Source organism: Triticum urartu, chromosome 1 (genome assembly GCF_003073215.2).
Source record: "Triticum urartu cultivar G1812 chromosome 1, Tu2.1, whole genome shotgun sequence".
Taxonomy (NCBI): domain Eukaryota; kingdom Viridiplantae; phylum Streptophyta; class Magnoliopsida; order Poales; family Poaceae; genus Triticum; species Triticum urartu.
In genome coordinates this window covers 207,544,362-207,562,242 of record NC_053022.1, presented here as the reverse complement: position 1 = coordinate 207,562,242, position 17,881 = coordinate 207,544,362, and the positions used below count along the sequence as shown (strand labels likewise).

Below are 17,881 nucleotides of genomic sequence, written 5' to 3'. Positions count from 1 at the left end.
GACCATCAGGGACTCGAGGTCGTTCTGAAGCGTCGTTCCAGGACAGAGTGATGTGTCGATCCGCGACATCGCAACCTTCAGCCGAGCAAGATAATCAACAATGCTGGTAACACGAGACTCCAGTCGGAGCACGTTCATAGCAGCCTCGTCCTTCACGAGAGAATTGGCGGGATCCAAGCCTGGCTCCACTCGACTGGTTTCCTCTTCGAAGCTCTGGCAGAATTCTGCAAACACGATTCAAGAATAAGACAGTGGCCGTACGCGGTCTCGGTAACTACAAGACAGCCGGGTTGGAATAATTACCTTCGAGCAAGACGAACAGCTTCTTGGCGAGTCCACCGAGATAAGCCTCCAGATCTTTTACCTTCCCCGCCAGCTCACCCGCCTTGTCGTGCAGAGCCATCTTTTCTTTCTTCAGTCGACTGGCATCTCGATTAGCTGTCTCAAGAGCAGTTTTCAGTCTGGAGTTCTCCTGTTCAAGAGTTCCGACCGAAGCCAGTTTCTCTTCTGCGAGCTTCGTTTTGCTCGAGGCCTCCTTCTGTGCCTCTGCAAGATCTTGATCCTTCTTCTTCAGAGCTTCCTCCAGTTTATCTGCGGCGCGTCGAGTGGAACCAACATCAAGAATGGAAAAGAAAGAAAAGCCACCCGTTAAGAATGGAGAACCTCACCAACCATACCTTTTTCTTCTTCTTGCGCCTTCTTCAAATTCTCCTGGGCAAGCTTCACGTTAAGGTTGAGCTAGATCTGCTGATTCTCCAACTCAGTATAGCGAGCTACAAGTTCACAGGATTTCTATAAAAAGAAAAATCAGTCGACAGACGTCCAAAATAAGTTGCTTCCGAGTAACTAAGAGGCAATGATGACGTTTCTAAGACTACAGCCGAATCAAGAACATTCGACAGTAGTCTCGGGGACTACACCCACTGGGTGCACTCAGCGTGCCCCCACTGTAAAAAAAAGTCGACTGCCCGCAGTCGACCGGATACAGTCCCATTCGACATGGCCTGACCAGACCGAGTGAAGAAATACAGCTACAGCAACACAATATAAAGACTACAGTCGACTGCCCGCAGTCCACCGTAGTCTCGGGGACTACACCCAGTGGGTGCACTTAGCGTGCCCCCACTCGTCCAAGAATTGGCAGACACACCCAGTGGGTGTACAGATACAAAGATCTTCGGAAAAGAGTGTCAGGACCCCGATTCCAAGTCACATCGATCTAGCCGGTAACACCTCATATCACTTTGCGGCCTCACGCACGGTATCCCACGGGTGTCGCCTTACCATGGTCCGGGACCGTTTGCGCCTTTTGGCTCACGTATATGATAGTGTCGCTAGCATCCATATGACAGAGAACCCGGGCCGACATGGCTAGTCGTGAACCCAAAGCGGCACAGACCTATGGAGACAGGCATACATGAATCACATCAAACATGTCGGTCATCAACGAGTGATTCCGGGCTGTAGCACTGGGCTAACAGGACTCCGGGGAATCTCGGGCTATAGCAGGCTAGGCAGGACTCCGGAAGTCACCGTGTGACATTTCCCCGAAGGGACAGACATAGGGACGAAGTGAAACACATGCCGGCCAGTCAAGTGTCCTGAACAGTAGTGCTGGGCTAGCAGGACTCCGGTGAACTGGGCTGTAGCGGACTACTATGGCTCGAGGAACACTAGACTACATTTCCCCATAAGAAAGGCTGCCAAGGATAAACAACTAGATTGTCGGATCCCACTCATACCAAGCATTTCAATCATACACACAATATGCCCGATATGAGTACATACAACATGGCATCACAACAAAACTCTACAACTCAAGTACTTTATTTAAAGGCTCCAGAGAGCCATACATAACATGTTCATACAGATAGGGGTCACATGACCCGACACTCAAGTCATACAAACATACAAGCACATGCGGAAGCAACTAGTCTGAGTACAGACTCTAGAAAGAAAGAAGGCTTCTCGAAGCCTGTCTATCTACATAGGGCCCTCCATGGCCAGGATCACCACCTGGGTGGCTAGTCACTCGTCGACGTCAAGGTCTACATAAAACCCATCGGAGGGGGCAGTGTTGTCGTCTGAAAACAATAAATAAGCAAACATGAGTACAAAGGTACTCAGCAAGTCTTACATCAGAACCTACTATACATGCTTATTCTCAAGAAGGCGGTGGGGTTGATGCAGCAAGCCAGCTTTGACTCTTGGCTAAGCTATCCTACGGAACTCCACCAGTAAAATAGTTTTCGCACACGAGTCCACTACTCACCAACACAATACTCCACCGGGGATCCTCCCTCGTCATCCTACGAGAGGGCCATCCTCGGTACTCACACTTATCTTGAGTCTTTTAGTAGTATCCATTAACTTGTCTATGAACTGTATAGGCAACCAAGTAGTCCTTTACCGCGGATGCGGCTATTCGAATAGTTTATACCCTGCAGGGGTGTGCTTCGTCATACACGCTTTCACCACTTACCGCCGTTTACACGACATGTACTCGGCAACCTTCAAGCGGAAGCCCAGCGAGGGTGTCGGCCACGGCCTACCTAAACACTTAAGTCTCTAGTCCAGGTTTATCGCCTATCCAGGTTCCATCCGCAGGGAGTCCGGCCAAGGTTTCCACATACGGCCCCGAACGATGTGAACAGGGTTCCCGAGACACCAAACGGGTGACTCGGTACACCGTGTCACGGTGTATCTACCGCAACATAGCCCACCCCTAGGGTCAGCGCTACGCACGGCCGCCAACACATAACCTACAAACACCAAAAACTAATTGCAACTCCTGGACAGAGTACTAGGGTGAATAAGAAGCCGAGAGGGTCCATTGGTTTCGGGCCCAATGTACGGTAGTAACTGCATCTTAAATCACACATACAGATCTCAGTTCTTATGGACGGCCTCAATGAAACAACCCACCATGTACTCCTACATGGCCTCTCATCGATACCTTTACCAAAAACATGTTCAATACATCCCTCATATTACCGACATAAGCATTTCACTCTAGCTCATCACCTAGATGAACCAGACCTGACTCAACTCTAAGCATAGCAGGCATAGCAAGGTAGGAATCACATACATGGCTCAATCAACTCCTACACATGCTAGTGGGTTTCATCTAGTTACTGTGGCAATGACAGGTCATGCAGAGGATAAGGGTTCAACTACCATAGCACACAGCAGTTTGAATCGCGATGTCTTAATGCAGTAAACAAGAGCAGGAGCGAGAACATGGGTTGTATCAGAATGATCAATGGTTGCTTGCCTGATGGAGTGGTAACGGGATACTGCCCTTCAGTTGGATACTCGTGAATATCCTCGGAGGCAGAACCTACCACGAAGGACACATCGGAACACAATCAACACATGACGATATGCAACAATATGATGCATGCTATGACATGGAAATATGATTGTGTCTTGGCCTAATGCAAGCTAAAATAGGAAGGGATGAACCCATTTGAATCAAAGATTCAAATATTAGCTCATTAAACATGGCATTTATAGTGCATTTCCTTATTCTGCTTAAACAGCAAGGTAAACTTGCTTTGTCATGCATGAAACCATTACAGATGGATAGATTGAATTTTTCTGATAATTTTTCATATATAATTTATCTCATTTGGAGCTATGGTTGAATTTCTATGAATTTTTGAAGTTTGAACTATTTTCTGGAATTTCCTGAATAAGAATAAATCTAGAAAATCAATTACTGCGTCAGCAACGCGTCAGGGTGACGTCAGCAGGTCAAAGGCGCCAGTCCAGGTCAAACCTGACTGGTGGGGTCCACTAGTCAGTGTCTTTGTGCACTAACTACGTTTAGTTAGCCTAATTACCTGGCAGGGCCCACTAGTCAGTGACTATACTAATTAACTAGCCTATTTAGTTAGCACTAACAGAGTAATTAGTCGGGCGGGGCCTGCATGTCGGTGAGAGAGGGGGGGTCAACCCACGTCAGCAGGTCAACCTCGCCGGTCAGCGGGTCTAAACCTGCCGGCGTTTAGCCGCCGGCGAGGCCAGACGCGGTGGCGCGCTGTGGAAATCGCCCACAGGGCACCAATTGATGCGCGGAGAGCAGCTACGGGTAGCTGGGAACGAACCGCGGCGTTTGGTGGTGGTGGTTGGGCTCGGGGTGGCCGAAAACGTCGCCGACGACGAGCCTTGCGGTCGCCGGAGTCAGGCGAAAGTGAGCCCGAGGCTACGGGGCACGGCGAGGCATGTGGTGAGGTGCGTTGTGCCCCTAGGGATGCAGTGAAGTAGTTAGACTAGGTGGCGTGGCCGGTGTTTGGCCGGAGACACGTCGGCGACGAGCTCCAAGGCGGCGCGTGCGGGTGAGCTTCGTGTGCTCGTTGTGGTGCACGAGAAGAAGAACGGGGAGGATGGGGAGGTGCAGCAGCTCACGGCGATCACGTAGAGGCAGACGGCGCGGTCGGGGACGAGTCGATGCGGCGGCGACGTCGAAAGGGATCTCCGGCGATGCTCGGTGAAGATGAGGTCGAAGAAGATGTTGCAGAGCGTGTGAGCGCTCGGGGCTCAGCTGCTCGACGGAGTCGACGATGGCGGAGAGGATGGACACGGTGGTGCAACACGGGGACGATGGTGGACGCGGTTTCACGGTGGCGCGAGCACGGCAGCGTCGGCCATGGCGGAGGAAGAGCGATGGAGAGGGACCAGGGGGAAAGTGCGGTGTCTGCGAGGTCGGGGGATGCAAGGGAGTTCGTCCCACGTCGACAGGTCGACGAGGGGAGCGGCGAGGCGGCGGCAGCTGCGTGGCGCGCATGCAGTGCTCGCCGTCGAGCACCTGCCTGCTTGGCCAAGCCAAGCTGCTCGCTGGCGGGGTGGCTGGGCTGGGCCGGCAGGTGGGCCTGGTAGGTGGCGCCAGGTAAGTTTTTCTGTTTTTTTGTTTTCTTTTCTATTTTTTTTCTGTAGCTTTAGAGCTTTATTTAAAATACCTAGGCACTTTCTAAAATCCTGAAAATAATTGTCGGCTCTGTTGGGATTATTCCTAACAGCCCTGACTTAATTCCAGAATTATTTGAACATTTAAAATATTTATTAGCATTTAAATGTCCAAAGGCAACATACATATGATTTAATCCAGTGACCTTTTGTTGACCTAGAAAATTGTGCACCTATTTTGCCAGAGGTTCTAACCCAAGGCAAAGAGGGTGAACATTTTAGAAGGGCATTTCAGGTTCATTGAAGTTATTTTTAGTAAACCCTAGTTGATTTCAAGAGGGGTGCTGGGGGTTCTGCCTTCCCCATTTCAAGTTTCTGATGAAAAATAAACATGATGCACACTCTAATGCATGGACTAGCTAGGGTGTGACAAAGAGATTCTTCAAACAGCATATCATAACAGACCAAGCGTTGAGTCGACTGACCTGAACGTTGCTCTGAAGAGCCGAGCTCGCGTCATAAGTTGCTTGGCTGGCCTCCCGAGCCACCTTCACTTGCTCCATCATGATCCCCGCCTGACGTATAGCCTCTTTTGCGGCAGCCGCTTGGTCCTCAGGGACAGGGTACGCGGCAAAAAGCGAAGACGGATCCGCAGTCGACGTCGAAGGCCGCACACTTGTCAGAGGAATGGCGAAAGTCACAGAAGCCCGAGCGGTATCACCACCATCCCGAGCTACGGCCTCAGACGCCGGAGCAGATTGGGGGATCTTGTCAGCCGACGCCCTCTTGTTCCTCCTCACTCTCAGCGGTTCGTTGTCGTCGTCATCCGGGAGGTCAATAACATGAGGAGGGGCTACAAGGGAAACATTCAATCGACCAGAGTTGCAATAAATGTTCAGTCGACTCAAAACGGAACGTCAGTAATCGTACCAAGGTTGGAGGTAACAGCATCCTCCATCTCTTGGTCATCGTCCTTGGCGGAGATCTCAGAAGTAGCAGCGCTGCAAATCTCGAAAATCAGTCAGTTGGCTCGATGAATCGACCAAAGATCTGTCCTCGGTCGAAGAAGGAAAGCAAGTTTTATTATTACTCGGAAATAGTAGGGACAGCCATCTTCATCTTGGGCAGAGCCTTGGGCGGCTTGGACAGCGTCGCGCGTGGGTGCTTGGGAGCCTTCCCAGTCGGCGTAGGAGAAGAGGTCTGAGGACGTTTCGACGATTGCCCAACAGAAGCAGTCGCCTTGCCACGTTCCCGCACCGGATCGTGTGTGAGCTTGGATCGCCCCTCCGGGCGAGGGGGTTCAACCTCCTCCTCCTCCTCTTCCCTGGAGTCGACGTTGTCGTCTCCCTCTCCTTCACCATCGGACTCCCACTCACCTTGGTCGTCTCCACTCTCACCTCCGCTCGCCTCCCCTTCCTCAGTTGGCCCCTGGGCCCCGTTGGGCGTTGAGCACATCTCGGTAGTCGCCTGGAAAACAACAGACAAGACAAAAGTCAATCGACCTACCCAAAGAAGACCAATGAAGAAAACAAGATCTCAGTCAAGAGTGTAAAGACATACCTGGTCCACGTCATACGAGTTGTCGAGTGGAATTACCCTCCTGGCTCCTCGGGGGTTGTCTTTGTTCCCCGTGATGCTCGACAGCCACCCCTCCAGCATCTCGTCAGTAACCTCCTCCGGGTGGACCCGAGTGGTGTCGTCGAGACCTGAGTACAGCCACATCGGGTGGTCACGAGCCTGGAGCGGTTGGATGCGCCTCCGGAGGAAGACCTCCAGCAAGTCTATACCAGTCACGCCCTCACGGACAAGCTCAACCACTCGACCAGCCAACACTTTGACTTGGGCCTTTTCCTCCGGCGTCACTTTCAGAGAAGCAGGTTTTTCGGCTCGGTCGAGAGAGAAAGGGGGAAGTCCGGTCGACTGCCCTGGGGTCGCCTGGTCTTGACAGTAGAACCAGGTCGACTGCCAACCGCGGACCGACTCCGGGAAAGTGATAGATGGAAAACAACTCTTTCCCCTCGTCTGGATCGCCAGGCCCCCGCACAGTTGAATCACCTGCGTCCTTTCGTCACTCGACTTGGCCTTCTTGACCGATTGAGAACGGCAGGTAAAGATGTGCTTGAAGAGTCCCCAATGGGGGCGGCAACCCAAGAAACCCTCACACATGGAAATGAAAGCAGCAAGATATACGATGGAGTTGGGAGTGAAGTGGTGGAGCTGCGCTCCAAAGAAGTTCAGAAAGCTCCGGAAAAAGGATGGGGCGGCAGAGAAAACCCTCGGTCGATATGGGTGGCTAGGAGCACACACTCACCGTCGCGAGGCTGAGGTTCGATCTCTCCCCCCGGAAGACGCGCAGCTTCGTGGGGAATGACTCCCCCCTCGACCATGTCGTCGAGATCTTCTTGCCGGATCACCGACGGCATCCAGTCGCCCTGGATCCAGCCGCGGGGCAGAGCGGACCTTGAGGAAGATCCGCCCCGAGCAGATCTCTTCCCTTTCCCCTGCGCCGCCGCCTTCTTCGCGCGCTCCAGAGCGGATGTCTTGTCCTTCGCCATCGTCGCCGGCAAATCTTGCACGGTTCTACGGCGCTAGGGTGAGGGCGGAGGTGGTGGAGGAGCTTGCGAAGGGAGAGAGGAAGAAGAGAGCACACTGCTTGGAAACCCCGAGCCGGCTACTTATAAGAGGCCGCTCCCGAGTGGCTGACTGATAGGCCCAGGCGATCCAGTCAAATCCCGCAGCAGACGCGCGCGCGGTACGTGGCGAAAAAGGTGGCGCGGAAATCGAGGAGCTTCCGCTTTATCGCTTCCAATTACTGCGGCCGCTCCCGTCCCGCGCGCTTCCCGAAATCCGAATCCCACGGCATCCGCGGGCTGCAAAACAACTTGTCAAAACAGAAGACCCCGCTCGCACCGACACTCGGTATGTCACAAGTAAAGAAATTCACTCGGCGAAAGGCCTGGAATGGATCAAGGCGACTGAAAAGAGGTTGATGACGTCGTCCGTGACGATTTACCCGAAACGAGGCACTCATGTAGCCCAAAGAACCGGTCGGAAAGATCTCCAACTCTTTCCCCACTCAAACCTCGATCCATTCGGGGGCTAATGATGAAGCTGTGTACCTAGGGTAGGGGCATGGACCTGTCCAAGGAGCCCTACCCAAGGACACCCCTGGAAGAAGTCACCTTTCAATCGACTTGAAGGTATCCCACTCGACGGGTTCAAGACATTCGACCAAGAAGCTATCATTCGACCATGAAGCCAACCACTCGACTGCCAGGAGACCTAAAGTCACTCCGTAGGCAAACGGTCGGCTATTAAGTAGTCTTTATGGTCATTATCACACTTTATTAGAGGCGTTACTAATAACGCCCAACCTTAAATGTACCTTAAACCCTGCATCACTGAGGGCAGGAGAGGGCCGGCGAACTCTATATAAGACACCCCCCCTCCTCAGTATGAAGGGTTCGCACCCCTGTAATTCACACACGCATAATCCAGTCGACCGCCTCCGGGCTCCGAGACGTAGGGCTATTACTTCTTCCGAGAAGGGCCCGAACTCGTAAACCTTGCGTGCTTACAACTTCTCCATAGCTGAGATCTTGCCTCTCCATACTTACCCCCCTACATCACTGTCAGAGCTAGAACCACGACAGGCAGGTCCACTACCACGGGGCGACGGCTAGGCTCAATTTCCCCTTCGGCACACGTCCGGTCCACCTCGTTCCACCGAAGCCAGGGGTGGTGAGCTCGATACGACGCAGGAGGACCGCGAGGCGTGGGAGCGTCTCGAGGCCGAGGCCGCCGACAAGGCCTACATGCAAGAGCTCCACTGGCAGCACCCGAAGCTCGTGGAGGCGGAGCAGGCGATCTTTGCCGGCGCGGAGGGCGGCAAGGTTATCGTGCTATCCTTCGATGACGAGGTCGAAGGCGGCAAGGACGACGACGCGGAGGGCGGTGAGGTTATCACACTCTCCTCTGATGACGAGGTCGAAGGCGGCAGCAACGGCGGCGCGGAGGGCGTCAAGGTGGGCCCCGAGGATGAGGAGATCGATGTCGACGAGTGGAGGAGTGCCTTCCCCAACGACCCTGATGACTGTACTGGCCCGGACCCGGCTCGCGGCACACCGTACATGGCGAGGAAGGATTGGCTCGACCTCTACTTCGACCAAAAGTAGTCTAGCTTAGTTTAAATTTATGTTTTATGTTCGGTTATGCAAAACTATCTATGTTTATGTTTGAATGCATGCTACTTTCGGTTGAACCTGCTTTGAACTTGATCAAATTGATGTTTACAACCTTAAGTTTAGGGTATCGACTAGAAAAGGCCAAAAATTGCTGGAGTATATAGATATCCACTAAGGGTTTTAGTCCTTTTAACTTTTTAAGGATCGCTTAGAGATGTCCTTATGACTTGTTTATTTCAGATCTTCACAATGTGATGCTCTATATGTGCAACTATTTGTTGTGCAGTTCAATTTCATCAATAACAGTTTCAACAATACCACTATGAATTACGATATTTGGTTGATGTTAAGGATATTGCAGTTAACATACCTTTTCGTTTTTCAATTGTTGTTTAGGAACATGCATTGTATTGAATGACTAAATATGCAATCCCAGGCTACATAGCAAGTGTTACCTTAATGTTCTGATGATGTCTAGATATACATGTAATAAAATTTTATATAATGGGATGGATGGAGTGTTGTACTACATCATTTTTCAATTGTTGTTTAGCTTCTAATATTAACTTGGTGCTTTTAGGTACATATATCATTGCCAAAGATCCACACTTCGACCCTTTCTGGGTACGGGCAATGAGATATTCATGAACCAGCATCAAGGGAGGAAACTGATAAAGATTGTTATTAAAATGGGTCAAAAGATGTCAATCGAACTATTTGTTTACACTTTATGCAAGACAACAGTGAACTGTGGGATGGTAAGTAAGAACCCTGTAGCCTTCTTTTTACTGTCCGTAATGAGTTGTGTTAGATGACAATATCTGAATCTTTTTTTCTTTTGTTGTGAATTCTGAAACAGTTTACTCAAGATTACCTCTCAAACTACATGATTAGCGGTCGGACATCATAAGGGGTTGGACTAGAGTCCTGCATGCCTTCTGCATCCAGGAGAGCACAATAGGGCCATTCCGCTTCACCTTGTTCAGCAACTGAAATGTCTGTCGCCTCTTTCTTTACCATCTGTAACAAGTATAGAACCCTGGTGCATCATTCTTTAGTTGGTGTTTCTGTAATTCTTAAACATATGTACCTGTTCGAATAATGCATTGGTTCTTTGAACCTGATGGATATGAATAAAGCTATAGCCTACTTTAAAGTTTAAATTAGGTACAATTTTAAATAGCAGCAATTAAATTAGGGCGAAATTATGTTGTGCAGGTCATTGCGGCACACACGGTTGGTAAAATACAAACGTTTGCGATATACACCATAATCCAAGACTGTTCATAGAGAGGAAACGTGTGCAATGCACACAGTTGCCGTTTGCAAAGCGTGTGTGATGTCAGATACTATCACATACGGTGCGGGAAAACTAAATGTGTGTGATTGTCTACATATCATACACGGTTTATAATCATGAACTGTTTGTGATATGCTAGGCATCGTAAATCACCCGTGCCTAGAATCTGCCTAGAAAACTGTCGTGCCTGGAATCTGCCTAGTTTTAGGCAGAACCACAAAACTCCGACTGCGAAGACAATGCGAGCGCAAACGAGTGGCAAGAATGAAGCGTTTGGGATACTCGAGATATCGAAAACGATTATACAGGGACAACTGTATGCATCAAGGCTCCCTATCCTCGACGGTTTCTGGATCGTGTGGGAAGGAACCCCCTATCGCCCACACTCACTTGGAGACGGTTCCATATGCCAACCAACCACATGAAGTTTTAACTCCGTTATTTGCACGAGAAGTCAATGCTACTGCATCCAAACGCATTGACATTTCTCAGAAGGACGAGGTGTGCAACCAGACACATCCAAGAACAAGCGGCCAGTTCACACCATCCAGACTACAATGTACACACCTGTATATTCTTGACTACTACTTCCTGCTAAACTAGAATCACGTCACGCTAGCATGCCAGGAACTAAACCCCGAATCGAGGTTGCCAACTTGGCCCACAACCAGCCCTACAACTCTTGGTCAGCAAGGAGCGCAAGATCTAGAGGTTTCATCAGTTGAGAACCAGCTTCATAATCAGATCGTTCCAGGCGTCGATGGGCCCTGGCACGCACCAATGCAGGCAATCATTCTGAACGGATGAGCCATCCTTGTTGCCCTGTGCAAATGGATGGAACATCCTGTAAGGACCAGCATGGCCGTCAGGTCTCATGGACGAAATGCTGTAAGTGTCCAAGAGCTTCAGTTTCACCACATCCCTTGAGCTATTGGCCGCTGTTACGGCCTTGTTGAACTCCTCAAGCTCAATCCCCCTCATGACATGTTCCATGTATTTCCCACCGTACTCTCCCTTCTTGTAAGGCAATACCCTGTTGCAAGTTCCGCCGCTGAACCACTCGCCGTTCTCAAAGTGATCAGGCGCCCAGGTCCTGAAGAGAACAACTGGCTTATGGTGTGCCGAGGAGATGAATTTGAGTACCTCTTGTAAAGTCCTGCGATACAAGTGCTCAAACCCGACTTCAGTTAGGTTCTTGTCCTGGCAATGATGACAGCCTAACACCTTATCACTCTCCCAGTAGACCGCAGTCTTAAGAAACCATTGTCCACCGGCAATCACAACATAGTCAAACCTCTCGTACTGACTTATCCAGGTTGGTTCAAGTATGTCAAGGTGAAGCTGGATCTCGGAAGTGGACTCGCCATTCTCATTTTCAAAAACCTCTGATTTGACGAGGAAGGGAGCCCAAACGAGGGACACAGTGAAGTTGTATGATTGGAAGTGCCATCTCCTATTTTTGAATTCTTTATCATGGTAGACCTCAACAGGTTCGTCAGCCTAAATAAACAGCAAGCAGGTCCAATAATAAGGATACTATACCACTACAAATGCAAGGTATAGAGGGGAGAGGCATGTTACATAAGTAATGCATTGTTGTTCTAACCCAACTAGAAGTACATTTAAATAGTGCACACAATTTATAAATATGAGAAGAAAAAAACACCACTTTTGATCCTAAACTACTGGCTTCATTCACATTCCTCTTCAAACAATTTTTGGGCTCATTTGAATCCATAAACTATCAATATGTCAGCCTATGTGTGTAAAATTGGTTACAAAATATGACTCCAATCTGTGCAAAAATAAAGTAAATATATTACATTTTTTTGCACAGATAAATGACCATATACTTTCAAACAAAGATTTACATGCATAAACCTCACGTCACAACCTACATACAAGATTCTCTTCAGATATTTTCAAAATTTCAGAAGCTATTCTTGCATTATAGAAACTGGCCAGGGGTGAACTGCTCTGGATACTAGTGGATACAATAGCTTAGGGGGTTACGTATCTTAGCATAATTCAGTGCACGCTCCTCCAATTGTAGTATCTCCTAATGAGGAGAAACAAAATTTCCTTTTAGGGCATTTAAACGTAAAAAATAAGAAAATACAGATACGAGCATGATGCTTCAAGTAAGCATTAACAGCAGCACTTCAGTATGACAAACTGATAATTAAAAGGAGGAGTCATGTAATGTGGTATAATTTACCTTAGACAGAAGGCATATCAAGGACTGAACTTGGTTACGAAGAATGGAGTCACCGATAAGGCCCCATGCTTTGTTCCTCATAGCACCTAGAAATCTAATTTCATCAAACGGTGGCAAATCACATTCATAAGGTTTCCACCTCCAGTGAAGATATCCAGTGTCTGGTCTACCATTCATCATACAATTTTGGTGATCATCAATAAATCGACAACTTGAATTTGTATAGGCTGGGCCAGAGGGATTTGGTAGCCATTCTCCATTGAAAAGGTCACATTTTCCTATGCAAGTAGTATCCACGTCAGATTCTGGAAATCAGAAAAATACAGAAATAAGCAATTCAGCTTAAAACGTTTTTTTCTTCTTTCAGATTTCCACGAGAGTAAATCCTTAGGTAAAAGAGTAGTGAGGTGGGTGCATTCAGGTAACAGAAACTGGGAACTGCTCCACTGAGTCATTAATCTTGTCCATTTTGCGAAAACATGAAAACATGGCAATAGAAGGCACCTGGTACTAACTGCCCCTGATTCTCTAGGCTATGCTTTGCTTTTATTTTCCAAAAGAATAAAAAATAAATCGCTACCCCTGATTCTCTCTCTGTTTCGGCAAGAAAATTATTGCATCTGAAAATGATTGCTGCCAAATTCCTTATAGAAAGTTAGAAACTAAAAGATTTGATCTGAAATTCACCAAAATTGCTCTTCCTGAAGACCACCCGTGGAACTTGCCCATACATCAGGACGCAAGGCCACATGCTCATCGTGGCACAGCATCTTCATAGTGGCAAGGTTGTCTTGATGTGCTGGTGAAGGTCATCACATGCAGGTGAGAGTCTATGAATGCTCATGAAAGGTTATCGTCCATGCGCTCATGAAGGTCACCTTCATCCTTGCTACAGCATTCTGCACTTGCTCCGCTTTTTGTCACCAACATGAAGGTCAATTGCTTGCTGCACTAATTGTCTCAAACGGTCTAGCCACAAAGAAATGTTACCAGCAATGTCCATTGTTAAACGTGATATGCTAGGCGCATTGGTCCCACCTGGGCCGAACTAGGTTGGTTAGAGATAGAGTTAGGCAATATTCTTGTAACCTCTTTTCATCTCTATCTTCTCTCTTTGCTTGGTTCTCAAGATGTAATCTAAACAGCCTGTATGCATATCTCAGGGATGAGCCCCTGCCTAAAAAACACGGAACCGTCGCCTCCAACGAGGTACGACGTTCATCGCTCGTTTACATGGTATCAGAGCCTCCTCCATCCACTACATCTGGAGAAAAACCCATCTCCATCGCCAGCCATGTCGTCCTCCTCAAGCATCGGTCAGTCCTCCCTCCCTGGGCAGGTCACGGAGAAGCTGACCCACACCAACTACGTGTTGTGGCATGCGCAGGTGACACCGCAGCTGAGGGGAACTGGTTTCTTCGGCTACGTCAACGAGACCATGCCGGAGCCCGCCAAGTTCCTCGCCACGAAGGACAAGGACGGGAAAGATGAACAGACGCCGAATCCACTTCGTGTGATCTGGTTCAAAGAAGGACAGCAGGTACTTGGATACTTGCTAAATAATCTCACCAAGGAAGTCCTTGTGCAGGTCACATCCATAGCTGTGCCGTATGAACTGTGGGCTGCTCTTGCGCATATGTTCTCGTCGCAGTCCAGAGCCCGCGTCAACAACATCCGCGCCACACTCTCCACGGCGCAAAAGGGCACGCAAACAGTGGCGGCGTACTTTTCTCACATGCGATCTCTCGCAGATGAGCTTGCAGCCGCGGGAAAGCCGATCAATGATGATGAACTGGCCTCCTACATCACCGCCGGCCTCGACATGGAGTATCAGCCTCTCATCTCCGCCAACGACGCCCGCACCAAGCCCATCAGCCTCGACGACCTCTTCGCTCAGATGAGCAGCTTTGATCAGCGCCTTGCCCTCTACAACGGGGCGGGCTCTGGTGGAGGCTTCAAGTCTTCTGCCAACGCAGCCGTCCGCGGCCGTGGAGGTAGCGGCTCTCACTACCGCGGGCGCAACAAGGGCAAGCCATCGGGCGGAGGCAACAGCAGCGGTGGCAACTCCTCCAACAGCGGCGGCGGCGGGCGGCCCTTCTACAACAGCAACAGGGGTCGCCGCAACTCCTCTGGCAAGCCTCGCGCGGGACCAGATGTTACGCGCTGCCAAATCTATGGCAAGCCAGGCCACACAGCAAGGGATTGCTGGTACCGTTTTGAGGAAGATGAAGAATCTTCCCAAGATGAGAAAATTGCAGCAGCGGCAGAAGGCTCCTACGGCGTCGATACCAACTGGTATGTGGACAGCGGCGCGACAAACCACATTACCGGCGAGCTGGAGAAGGTGACCGTACGTGAAAAGTACCGTGGACAGGACCAAGTTCACACTGCCAATGGAGAAGGTATGAGAATTAGCCATATTGGTCATTCAGTATTTAAAACTCCCCATAGAAAAATCCATCTTAGAAGAATTCTGCATATTCCTAGTGCCTCGAAAAATCTCCTTTCCGTTCATCGCATTGCCCTTGATAACCATGTCTTTCTTGAATTTCACCCGTTTTTCTTTTTGATCAAGGATCAGGTCACGAAGAAAATCCTATATCGAGGTAGATGCGTTCGAGGGCTTTACCCGTTGATTCCGGAGCTTAGGAGATTGAATAAACAAGCCTATGGTGTCACCAAAGTTTCATCAACACGGTGGCATGATAGATTAGGGCATGCATCTTTTTCTTTGATCAATCAAGTGCTTAGGAAAAATAAGCTCCCTTTTGTTGGTGAGCGTAGTTGTGAAACAATTTGTGATTCATGTCAACGTGCTAAGAGTCATCAGTTACCTTATCCTGTGTCTACAAGTGTTTCTACCAAACCTCTTCAGCTTATATTTTCTGATGTTTGGGGGCCTGCCCCTACTTCGGTTGGAAGACACTCTTATTACGTTAGTTTTATCGATGACTACAACAAATACACATGGATCTATCTTCTTAAGAAACGATCTGATGTGTTTCAAGTGCACAACTTTCAAGCACTCGTAGAAAGAAAATTTGATTGCAAAATTCTAGCTCTCCAATCTGATTGGGGAGGAGAATACAGAAACCTAAACTCATTCTTCCAACAAATTGGCATATCTCACCATGTGTCTTGTCCTCATGCTCATCAGCAGAATGGTTCTGCTGAGCGTAAGCATAGGCACATACTTGAAGTGGGTCTTGCCTTGCTTGCTGCTGCATCCATGCCACTAAAGTTCTAGGATGAAGCGTTTCTCACCGTTGTTCATCTTATTAACATATTGCCTAGTCGGGTCATCAACAATGAAACTCCGGTAGAACGCTTGCTTCACACCAAACCCGACTATACTTCCTTACGAGTATTCGGGTGTGCCTGTTGGCCCAACCTTCGCCCGTACAATAATCGCAAGCTCATGTTTAGATCCAAACAATGTGTTTTTCTGGGTTACAGTCCACAACCCAAAGGTGTAAAATGCCTGGATGTGTCTACCGGACGCGTATACATCTCCCGTGACTCAAGATGGCAATGGGGCCCCGAAACCCGCGTCCCCACGGGTTTTTACCCTATTAGGGGACGGGGATGGGCGTCTTTTTAACCCCGCGGGGCCGTTGTTGGGTAAAATATAAAACCCGACACATTTCACGGGTTCAAACCCGTTTCAACAATACCCGTTTCAACAATGTCAAAAAATGTCTTACATTTTGAGACAGAGGGAGTAACTTTTTTGGTGCCCACAAACATATACCCATTTCCTTATAAATATTTTCTAAAAAATGAATAGCAAAGGAGCTGCTAACATTTAATCAAAGAAGTCAACAAGTAGCAATTTTGTCTTAACAATTGATCTGTGTCGAAGCTCGTAATCTTTTTTATGGGTGTAGCGAAGCAAAGCTTTTAGTATAATTGTATAGAATTTCATTCCCGTACTTTTTAACTCAAGTACATCCCATGGCAGTATCTGAATTCTCAGTATTTTACATAAATATTTATCCACTAGACGGGATTAAACCACCGGTCTTGTGTCTTACTTTCTATCCCATGCAAAAGCACGCCTTAAAACCAAAATGTAGAATTCAAGTTGGCAATTGCCCATGGAAAACAAAATAAATACAACTGTCGTTATAACGGCTCCTATGCTCATAAATAAAGGTTCAATGTTTCCAAACATGGAGGATAAATAAAAGATCAACTTTTTATACTAGAAAGTACATACATCAAATCAAAATGTTCGAAACTGCTCCATTTTGTTCTCAGTCCCGTTTCGAGCTTCCCATAGAACCGCGGGAAAACAACACTTACCTAAAAAATTATAGGGCAAACACCGATTTCCCCAGCATTCAAGATGCAACAAAACAATCAGACTGCAAATGTGCAATCCCTATTCCTCTGCAATCACCAAATATGTTTCTGAACCTTACTAGTCTTATTAAGACCACAACAGGCGTTCAGGAACGATAGAGTAAAATTCCTATTTCACGGAACCAAAACATAAGTTCCAAGTTCCAACCTTGAACTCAAGAAAATACGGCGCAATTTCCAACAAACAAAAAATCACCAAAAACTGCAGGCGAGACAAAATGAGAAACAATTCGCCCTCACTAAACCCCCCGACAAGATAAGCCTAAACCCTACGAATCTCTGAACTTTCTTACTCAACTGAAATTAGAACTGGCAGAGAAATCCCGTACCTTCCTTGATATCCGGCGACAGAGACGAAGAGGAAGAGAAGGAGCAGAGCAGACGGAAGGCGACGCCGGCGAAGAGGATCCACCCGATGGCCTTGAGCCCTCCCAATCCCCATCCCCCTCCGCCTCCCTTGCGAGATCGAGGAGAGAACGGCAACGCCGCCCACGGCGACCACCTCGGGCCCAAGCCCATGGGGTGCTACCGTGTTAGGATAATACTACTAGGATAGGATGGGCCCCAGCTCGAGTGCTTGTGCGTGCGAGCCGAGCCGAGCAGGGTAGGAGAAGAGGAGAGGAAGGAGACACTGGGACTGCGAGTTGACGACATCTGACCCTCTCGGTCCTCTTTTTTGTTTTTTTTGGAGTTCTGACCCTCTCGGTCTGGGCGTGTGAGAGTCCATTGTGGGGCCTGCCACCATTCCCAGCCTCTTCCGTCGCCTCCTCTTCCTGACCGGGCCTCGTGGCCCGTCATCTTAATTCCTACTCCTTTCATTTTAAAATATAGTTCGTCCGTTTCTAAAAAAAATATAGTATGTTCGTGCTTTTCGAGATTCAACTTTAATCATAAATTTAACCAAAA

At 48.6% G+C, this 17,881-nt stretch overlaps 1 protein-coding gene and 1 pseudogene across 2 annotated transcripts; one reads left to right on the top strand and one right to left on the bottom strand.

Moving 5' to 3' along the window:
* Positions 1 to 10,833: 10,833 nt before the first annotated feature.
* LOC125554080 (protein trichome birefringence-like 26) lies at positions 10,834 to 17,634 on the bottom strand. Of its 2 annotated transcripts, none has more exons than XM_048717691.1 (3): positions 17,305 to 17,634; positions 12,611 to 12,915; positions 10,834 to 11,892 (listed from the first exon to the last, which is right to left on the bottom strand). In XM_048717691.1, exons 1-3 carry the CDS (start codon positions 17,492 to 17,494, stop codon positions 11,110 to 11,112), a joined length of 1,278 nt encoding a protein of 425 aa, XP_048573648.1. In that variant the 5' UTR covers positions 17,495 to 17,634; the 3' UTR covers positions 10,834 to 11,109. The 2 variants fall into 2 exon arrangements, with proteins under 2 accessions (XP_048573648.1, XP_048573654.1); XM_048717697.1 differs by having other exon boundaries at positions 12,611 to 12,888; positions 17,305 to 17,631.
* On the top strand, positions 14,385 to 14,523 carry LOC125533301 (annotated as a pseudogene).
* Positions 17,635 to 17,881: the final 247 nt, after the last annotated feature.

What these genes read in the sequence shown, in the direction of transcription:
- LOC125554080 (XM_048717691.1), bottom strand. Translation starts at nt 17,494, where the DNA reads ATGGGCTTGGGCCCGAGGTGGTCGCCGTGGGCGGCGTTGCCGTTCTCT. An exon ending in GTCGCCGGATATCAAGGAAG is followed by an intron (nt 12,916 to 17,304) that starts GTACGGGATTTC and finishes TCTGATTTCCAG; the next exon opens with AATCTGACGTGGATACTACT. An exon ending in TGATATGCCTTCTGTCTAAG is followed by an intron (nt 11,893 to 12,610) that starts GTAAATTATACC and finishes CTGTTTATTTAG; the next exon opens with GCTGACGAACCTGTTGAGGT.